This window comes from Nothoprocta perdicaria, unplaced genomic scaffold (assembly GCF_003342845.1).
Source record: "Nothoprocta perdicaria isolate Ctin4 unplaced genomic scaffold, notPer1 scaffold_466, whole genome shotgun sequence".
NCBI classification, from domain to species: domain Eukaryota; kingdom Metazoa; phylum Chordata; class Aves; order Tinamiformes; family Tinamidae; genus Nothoprocta; species Nothoprocta perdicaria.
Window position 1 is genome coordinate 197,457 of NW_020455717.1, and position 7,979 is coordinate 205,435.

A 7,979-nucleotide genomic window follows, 5' to 3' on the forward strand; every position below is an offset into this window, starting at 1 on the left:
GGAACGGGATATCTGGGGATGGGGCCTCCATGGTCAGGACCTCTGGTGTCGGGACATCCCTGGCCAGTCCATGGTGCCGTTGCCGGGGCCTCTGTGTTGCCGATGTCGGGATGTCCATGGCCGGGACCCCCAGTGCCGCTTCCGGAGCCTCCATCCATGTGCTCCCGATGCTGGGACCTCCAATGCCAGTTCATGCCGCTGGTGCCGGGACCTCCACGGCTGGAGGCCCCTTCACGGCGGGCTCCTCCGTGCCCGGTGCCAGGATCTCCATGGCCAATCCCCGCCGCCAGGCCCTCCGGAGCCAGCCCCTCCACACGAGCTCCCGCTGCCGGTCCGGGCAGCTCCGCGCGCGCAGCTCCACATTCCCACGGGAGCGGAGCGGGACGCCTGCGAGGGCGGCTCAGCAGAGCTTGCGGGAATACCTGCGGAGCTGCAGGAACTGCAGCAGCTTGTCCTTCCTGCGCTGCGTGAGCGCCGTGAGCGCCCTCGCCTTCTCCTCCACGTCCTGCTCGCCGGCCAGGACGATGCGGGCGCGCTCCTCGGCGCGCTTGTCGCCGGCGGCGCGGAAGAGCCGCTGCAGAGCCTCCTGGCCCACGCTGGCGAAGATGTTGCCCGCCGCCTTCTTGCGCAGGGCCGTGTCGAAGCGGGCGCCGTGCACCGAGGGGCTCACGCGCAGCGACGTGGACATGGTGGCGGCGGCGGCGGCTCGCATGGACGGGGCGCGCGGGGCTGGGCGCCGCCAGCGCCCGCGTGCTTTTTAAGGGCCGCCCGGCCCGCGGGGCGCCGCTGACGCCGCCGGCACGGCGCTGATGTCAGCGCCCGCAGCTCCCCGCAGAGTTAACAGTTGAGCTGCCGGGCGGGCGGCGAGCGTGGGGGCACCGCGGAGCCTCCCGGGCGCCCTGACCACGCAACGGTGCTGCGAGAGCCCCTGCCTGTGCCAGCAGCCCCGGGCAGCTCTGGTTAATGCCCAGCACAAGGAGTCCCGGGGCAGCTCTGGTTAATGCCCTGTGCCAGCAGCCCAAGGGCAGCTCTGGTTAATGCCCTGTGCAAACAGCTCCGGGGCAGCTGTGGTTAATGCCCTGTGCCAGCAGCCCAGGGCAGCCTTGGTTAGTGCCCGGCACAAGGAGTCCTGGGGCAGCCCTGGTCAATGCCCTGTGCAGGCAGCCCTAGGGCAGCTCTGGTTAATGCYCAGCAGWAGTAGTCCCAGGCAGCTCCGGTTAATGCCCTGTGCCAGCAGCCCTGGGGCAGCTCCTGTTAGTGTCCTGTGCAGGCAGCCCTGGGCAGCTCTKGTTAATGCCATGTGCAAACAGCCCCGGGGCAGGTCTGGTCAATGCCCATCAGAAGTAGTCCTGGGCAGCTCTGGTTAATGCCCTGTGCCAGCAGCCCCGGGCAGCTCTGGTTAGCGCCCTGTGCAAACAGCCCTGGGCAGCTCTGGTTAATGCCCTGTGCAAACAGCTCAGGGCAGCTCTGGTTAATGCCCTGTGCCAGCAGCCCGGGGCAGCTCCGCTTAATGCCCTGTGCCAACAGCCCTGGGGCAGCTCCTGTTAGTGCCCTGTGTAAACAGCCCCGGGGCAGGTCTGGTCAATGCCCAGCAGAAGTAGTCCTAGGCAGCTCTGGTTAATGCCCTGTGCCAGCAGCCCCGGGGCAGCTCTGGTCAATGCCCTGTGCCAGCAGCCCAAGGGCAGCTCTGGTTAATGCCCGGTACAAGCAGCCCTGGGCAGCTCTGGTTAGTGCCCGGCACAAGGAGTCCCGGGGCAGCTCTGGTTAATGCCCTGTGCAAACAGCTCAGGGCAGCTCTGGTTAATGCCCTGTGCCAGCAGCCCCAGGGCAGTGCATGGAGCCCACAGGGCTCTGGTTAATGCCTGGCACAAGCAGCCCCATGGTGGTGCATGGAGCCCAAGGGCTGGTTAATGCCCAGCACCCGCAGCCCCAGGGCAGTGCACGGAGCCCACGGGGCTCTGGTTCCTGCCCCGGCGCTTTTCGTGAGCCCCATTACTCACGCTCRCCCTGCAGCCCCATTACTCATGCTCACCCCGGAGCTCGCCTCGGCCCCAGGATGTTTAACTAACGCCCACGGGGGGGTTCCCGTATTTACAGGAGATCCCTGGGACGCAGGCACGCAGCAGCCGCCGTGCCGATGTCCCCACGGAGAGCAGGCCTGGGCTCCCRACGGAGGCAGGAGCTGCACAGCAATAGGGAACGGGCACCAAAGGTCGCACCCTGCCACCCTGCCGGGACCTTTTCCTATCTCCCAGTTCTAAACGCGATTCCAAAGTGTGCGGCACACCCYGGGCGCGGCCTCTCGGCAGGAAAAAAAGCTGCTTTGGGTTCCCTCCTGTGCCCGTCTTGTTTCTTTACTGTTGTTGGGTGGAATTCGAGTGAATCAGCCCCAAAACAGGAGCTCTGCCGTGCTGGCCTCCCGTGAAGGAGCCTCCTGTTTTGCAGCCTCCCGTCGGGCTGAAATCCCAGGCTCGCGGCTGCAGCCCAGGGCTGCCAGCGCAAGGGAGCAGCCCTGACGTCCCCACTGCCAAAAACGGGACGTTCCAGAGCGTTTTGTTCCCCCCGGCCAGCCCGGAGCTCCCAATATTCCGGCCCAGCCGGCGGGATGTGGCGACGGATGCGCGAAGCGTGCGCGGAGCGAGCAGGAATGTCATTGTCCTGCGGTTCAAGGGGCTCTTCCCACGCAGTACGAATTTAGCTGCAGACCCAGCGAAAAAACAACCCGTCCGTTTTATTTTTTTCCAGGAATTTCGGTATAGATCAGTCATTGCRCGCCACGGCCCCGGTGACGCCTAGGAGGGATTAATCACGGCTGCGGCGCGCTGAGGTTTTGGGGACAGCGGCCGCCCGCGCTTGCTGGCRCCTTGGGGCTCCTCGGGTGCATCCAGGGCCGTGTCCCGACTCCCGAGCCTTCCCGGCCCCCCTTGGACACCCCCAGGGCTGGGAATTTGGAGCTGGGTTGATCGCAGGGCTAACGCTGCTGCCAGCCCCTGCCGAGACCATATAAGAGTAAAGCCTGTGGATTCCCGGGAATTAATGCCTGCTCGCTTCCCATAAATCCTCCGCTTGTGCAGTTAATACCGCGGCACCGAGGGAGGTCGGGAAGAGTCCGTAAATGAGCGGGTGCTGAGCAGGGCTGCGGGTGCCACACGGAAAGGGGCTCCCGGCAGGGAATGCGCGGGGCTCCCGCTGCCCGGGCGGGCACGGCGGCCGCTCCGAGYGCTGCGCCCCGCATCCTGCCGCGGCTCCGCACGGCTCGGCTTCCTGCTCGTGTTCCGGAAGGGCTGGAGCGGGAAATCCTGCCGCCGGGATGGGCCGGGCGCGCGGCGCCGGGGCGAGCCCGGGGGAATCAGCAGCGCCCGATGGGCAGCGCCTGCTTGGGGGCACCGGGCACAAACTTGGGGCTCGCCAAGCACCCAGGCCAGGGACTCGCCTCGTGGGGGGGTCACGCTGGATTTGGGGCTGAATCGCGGCATTTTCGCCACCTTGTTGACAAGGAAGTGTGATCTTTGCTCCCAAGCTGCCCCTGAGTCCTCGGCCGGTGCCAGCGCTGGTTCACGGCGCGTTGCCCTCGCYGCGTTTGCTGTTTATGCTGCCAGTTCAAGCGAGAAGCCGCGGGGTCATGAGCTCCTTGCACCACGTTGGGGCAGGGGAAAGAGTTGGCGCGTGTGCTTATATCTAAATGTATTCATATTTATGCATACGTGTGTGTATTAAAAAGTGCTTTGCATGAAAACGGGGGCCTCACAGCGAGCTGAGTGCATGGGCTGGGCTGCTGCAGGACGGTGGCACCTCGCAGGGACACGGGGACACGGGATGGGGCTGAGGCCTGCGCTCCGGCTCCATGGGATCTGGGGACCTTGCAGGGACACGGGGACACAGGGACACGGGACATGGCCGAGGGCTGCGCTCCGGCTCTGTGGGACCCGGGGACCTCAGGGGGACACAGGGACACGGGACATGGCCGAGGACTGCGCTCCGGCTCTGTGGGATCCGGGCACCTCATGGGGACACGGGGACATGGGACAGGGCCCAGGGCCACGCTCTGGCTCTGTGGGACCCGGGCACCTCAGGGGGACACAGGGACACAGGACAGGGCCCAGGGCTGCGCTCCGGCTCTGTGGGATCCGGGGACCTTGCAGGGACACAGGGACACGGGGACATGGGACAGGGCCCAGGGCCACGCTCCGCTCTGTGGGACCCGGGCACCTCGCGGGGACATGGGGACATGGGGACACGGGTCGGGGCCCAGGGCCGTGCTCTGGCTTGCTGGGACCCAGGCACCTCGCAGGGACACGGGGACGCAGGACAGGGCCCAGGGCTGCGCTCCGGCACTGTGGGACCCGGGCACCTCAGGGGGACACAGGGACACAGGACAGGGCCCAGGGCTGTGCTCTGGCTCTGTGGGACCCGGGCACCTCATGGGGACACGGGGACGCAGGACAGGGCCCAGGGCTGCGCTCTGGCTCTGTGGGATCCGGGCACCTCGCGGGGACATGGGGACACGGGGACACTGGCCGGGGCCCAGGGCCGCGCTCTGGCTCGCTGGGACCCAGGCACCTCGCTGGGACACGGGGACACAGGACGGGGCCAAGGGCTGCGCTCCGACTCTGTAGGACCCGGGCACTTTGCAGGGACACGGGGACATGGGATGGGGCCGAGGGCTGCGCTCTGGCTCACTGGGACCCGGGAACCTTGCAGGGACATGGGGACATGGGGACATGGGACAGGGTCCAGGACCGTGCTCCGGCTCGCTGGGACCCGGGGACACGGGACGAGGCCGAGGGTTGCGCTCTGGCTCTGTGGGACCTGGGCACCTCGCTGGGACCTGGGCACTTTGCAGGGACACGGGGACATGGGACAGGGCCCAGGGCCACGCTCCGGCTCTGTGGGACCTGGGCACCTCGCGGGGACATGGGGACATGGGCTGGGGCCGAGGGCTGCGCTCCGGCTCGCTGGAACCCGGGGACCTCGCAGGGACACGGGGACACGGGCCGGGGTCCAGGGCCACGCTCTGGCTCTGTGGGACCCGGGCACCTCACGGGGACCCGGGGACACGGGCACACGGGCCGGGGTCCAGGGCCGCGCTCCGGCTCTGTGGGACCCGGGCACCTCACGGGGACCCGGGGACACGGGCCGGGGTCCAGGGCCGTGCTCCGGCTCGCGGGCGGCAGCGAGAGCAGGGTGCTGCCGCCACCTGCCGCCGGGCCCTCTCCTCGCCACGGGGAAACRCGGCCAGCAGCCGGGTTATTTTATCCAAAGTTCAGCTTTATTAGTGCGGGGGAATTCTGGCTGCTCGGGATGCTCCCAAAGCGCCTGCGGGTGCAAGATTCCCTCCCTTCCTCCATCTGCCCTGTCCCTCCATCCCTCCGTCCCGAGGACCGCGCGGCACCGCCGGCCCTGGGCGCCCCTCGTCCTGCTGGGCGAAGGGCAGGCACCCGTGGGTGCTCAGGCGCTCAGCACCGCCTCGTTGGTGGCGTCGCGGACGCTCTTGAGGAAGCTGAAGATGGGCGAGCCCCCCGTGCCCCTGCCCTGCAGCCGCGGGGGCCCGCGCGCGGCCGCGGCGCCGATGTACGTGGAGACGACGGCGATGTGGCACGTCCTGAAGTYGGCCAGGGCGCCCACGCAGCGGTTGAAGGCACAGCGGAGCGGGGCGCTCCCGGCGCGCTCCACGTGCTGCCGGAGCGATGGAGCGCGCCGGATCTCCTCCACGAAGGCCCGGTGCGCCGGCGGCATGTAGTCCCGCATGCGCAGCAGGAAGGCGGCTGCGAGAGCCCGTYGGGAATGAGCCTTGGGTGCCCGTCGGGAATGAGCCTCRTGGGGAGCCCGTTGGGAATGAGCCTCGTGGGGAGCCCGTTGGGAACGAGCCTTGCAGGGACCCCATGGGGAATGAGCCTCGGGAGCCCGTCGGGAATGAGCTTTGCAGGGAGCCCATTGGAATGAGCCTTGCAGGGAGCCCGTCGGAATGAGCCTCATGGGTAGCCCATTGGGAACGTGCCTTGCGGGGAGCCCGTTGGGAATGAGCCTTGGGAGCCCATTGGGAATGAGCCTTGGAAGCCCATTGGGAATGAGCCTTGTGGGGAGCCCGCCAGAATGAGCCTCATGAGGAGCCCGTTGGAAATGAGCCTCATGGGGAGCCCATTGGGAGTGAGCCTTGGGAGCCTGTCAGGAATGAGCCTCGCGGGGAGCCTGTTGGGAACGGGCCTTGTGGGGAGCCCATTGGAATGAGCCTTGGGAGCCTGTCAGGAATGAGCCTCGCGGGGAGCCTGTTGGGAATGAGCCTTGCGGGGAGCCTGTTGGGAACGGGCCTCATGAGGAGCCCATTAGAATGAGCCTCATGGGGAGCCCACTGGGAATGAGCCTTGCGGGGAGCCCGCCAGAATGAACCTCATGGGGAGCCCGTTGGGAACAAGCCTCACACGGAGCCCGTTGGGAATGAGCCTTGGGAGCCCRTCAAGAATGAGCCTCGCAGGGAGCCCATCAGGATTGAGCCTCTTGGGGGGGGAAACCTCTGGGAATGAGCCTTGCGGGGAGCCCATCAGGAATGAGCCTTGGGAGCCCATYGGGAATGAGTCTTGTSGGGAGCCCGCCAGAACGAGCCTCATGGGGAGCCCATTGGAAACGAGCCTCATAGGGAGCCTGTTGGGATGAGCCGCATTAGCCCATCGGAATGAGCCTCGCGGGGCGCCCGTGGGTAAYGAGGCTGGCAGGGCGGCCGTGCCAGGCGGACTCACCGCTCTGCGGGCGGTGCTGGACGCCCAGGAGCTCGTCGTAGGCGTGCAGGACGCTGCTCTGCGCCGCGCTGCCGCCCGACAAGGCCAGCGGCTCCTCCGAGACGCCCTCGTAGAGCAGCCCCCGCGGCATCGCCGCGTTGTCCCTCCAGCTGCGCGGCACCGTCAGCGCCGGCAGCACCCGGCGCCGGAGCGCCGATCGCTCGGCCACTTACCCGGAGAGGAAGATGCGGATCACGGAGTAAAACACGCCTGGGTCCACGTGATCTGGGGAGAAGCGGGGGCGCGCTGGGTGCCGCGGCCACCCCTCGGCGGCGCCGCGGCGGGCGCCGGTGCTCACCGTGCATGCGCCGCAGGGCCTGTTTCATGTCCCCGATGGCCCCGGCCAGCTGCTGCAGGGCTCGGAGAAGCGCGTCCTCGTCGCGCTGCAGGACGGCGTTCACAGCCTGCACGATGGCCTGCGGCGGGGACCAGGGCACAGCGCGGAGGGTCCCGGCTGGAGCGCGGTGCCACGCAGGATCCCCCCGCGGCGCACCCAGAGCCCACCTTGATCCCGGGCACCGCCGCCTTCTCCACCAGGAGGGTGACGAGGATGAAGCCCCTGAGGCTCTCTCCCCCGGGCAGGGAAACGATGGGCTCCAGGTTCCTGCCACGGGAGCRAGCACCCTCATGGGTGACCTTGCCAGGACCCACTTGTGGGGGCACGCGAGGCCCCCCGGACTTACTCCATCTCCACGGGCCTGGCGGCGGTTGGGGCATGAGCAGCAGATGCGCAAGAGGAGAGAGAAGCCCCGTTAGGGCGGCGGCGGCGGCGAGCGGAGGGCGGCCCGCGCGGCCCGCGGCGCGTTACCCGCCCGGCGTGCGCCGCTGCCAGTTGGCCAGCACGAAGTCGGCGTGGCTGAGGATGGGCGGGAGGCCGAGGYGCCGCGACACCTCCCAGAAGGGCACGGCCAGGTTCCGGGGCAGCACCTGCGAGCGCGCCGGGGATCATGAGGATGAGGAGGGAGGTGCCAAGGCTGGTGGCAGGGGTGTGGGCTCAGCGGGGRCGTGGGTCCTACCTGCGCGGCGCCCTCCTCGCCCTCCTGCCAGACGTAGCCCATGGTGAGGAAGCCGAGCACCAGGTGCGCCAGGTGGAGCTCGCGGTGCCCGCTGAGCTCCCGYGTGCTCAGCTGCGGCATCTGCCCCGGAGAGCCCCGTGAGCGGCACGCGGGGACGTGGCGATGCGGGGACACGGGGCGCGCACAGGGA

General features: G+C 68.3%; 2 protein-coding genes across 2 annotated transcripts in view; both read right to left on the reverse strand.

Annotated features, from left to right (window-relative positions):
• Nucleotides 1-400: 400 nt before the first annotated feature.
• TCIM (transcriptional and immune response regulator) lies at nt 401-4,916 on the reverse strand. Its single transcript, XM_026046974.1, has 2 exons — nt 4,772-4,916; nt 401-705 (listed from the first exon to the last, which is right to left on the reverse strand). The coding sequence occupies exons 1-2, from the start codon at nt 4,914-4,916 to the stop codon at nt 401-403; spliced, it is 450 nt and encodes a 149-aa protein (XP_025902759.1).
• A 532-nt stretch (nt 4,917-5,448) lies between these two features.
• IDO2 (indoleamine 2,3-dioxygenase 2) overlaps nt 5,449-7,979 on the reverse strand; it is a 4,067-nt gene continuing 1,536 nt past the window's right edge. The window contains exons 3-10 of the mRNA XM_026046976.1: nt 7,790-7,909; nt 7,582-7,700; nt 7,457-7,471; nt 7,278-7,377; nt 7,072-7,189; nt 6,947-6,998; nt 6,735-6,883; nt 5,449-5,765 (exon numbers count right to left, since the gene is read on the reverse strand). Of these exons, the coding sequence (XP_025902761.1) occupies nt 5,449-5,765; nt 6,735-6,883; nt 6,947-6,998; nt 7,072-7,189; nt 7,278-7,377; nt 7,457-7,471; nt 7,582-7,700; nt 7,790-7,909 (990 nt within the window). The remainder of the gene's footprint in view (nt 5,766-6,734; nt 6,884-6,946; nt 6,999-7,071; nt 7,190-7,277; nt 7,378-7,456; nt 7,472-7,581; nt 7,701-7,789; nt 7,910-7,979) is intronic.

Excerpts from the sequence above, each read along its gene's own strand:
- TCIM (XM_026046974.1), bottom strand. The coding sequence starts at position 4,916 with ATGTCCCCGCGAGGTGCCCAGGTCCCACAGAGCCGGAGCGTGGCCCTG. Across the intron at positions 706-4,771 it reads GCAACCCTCGGCCTCGTCCC|CCGCCGCCGCCGCCACCATG; the intron begins GTGTCCCCGGGT and ends CGTCCATGCGAG.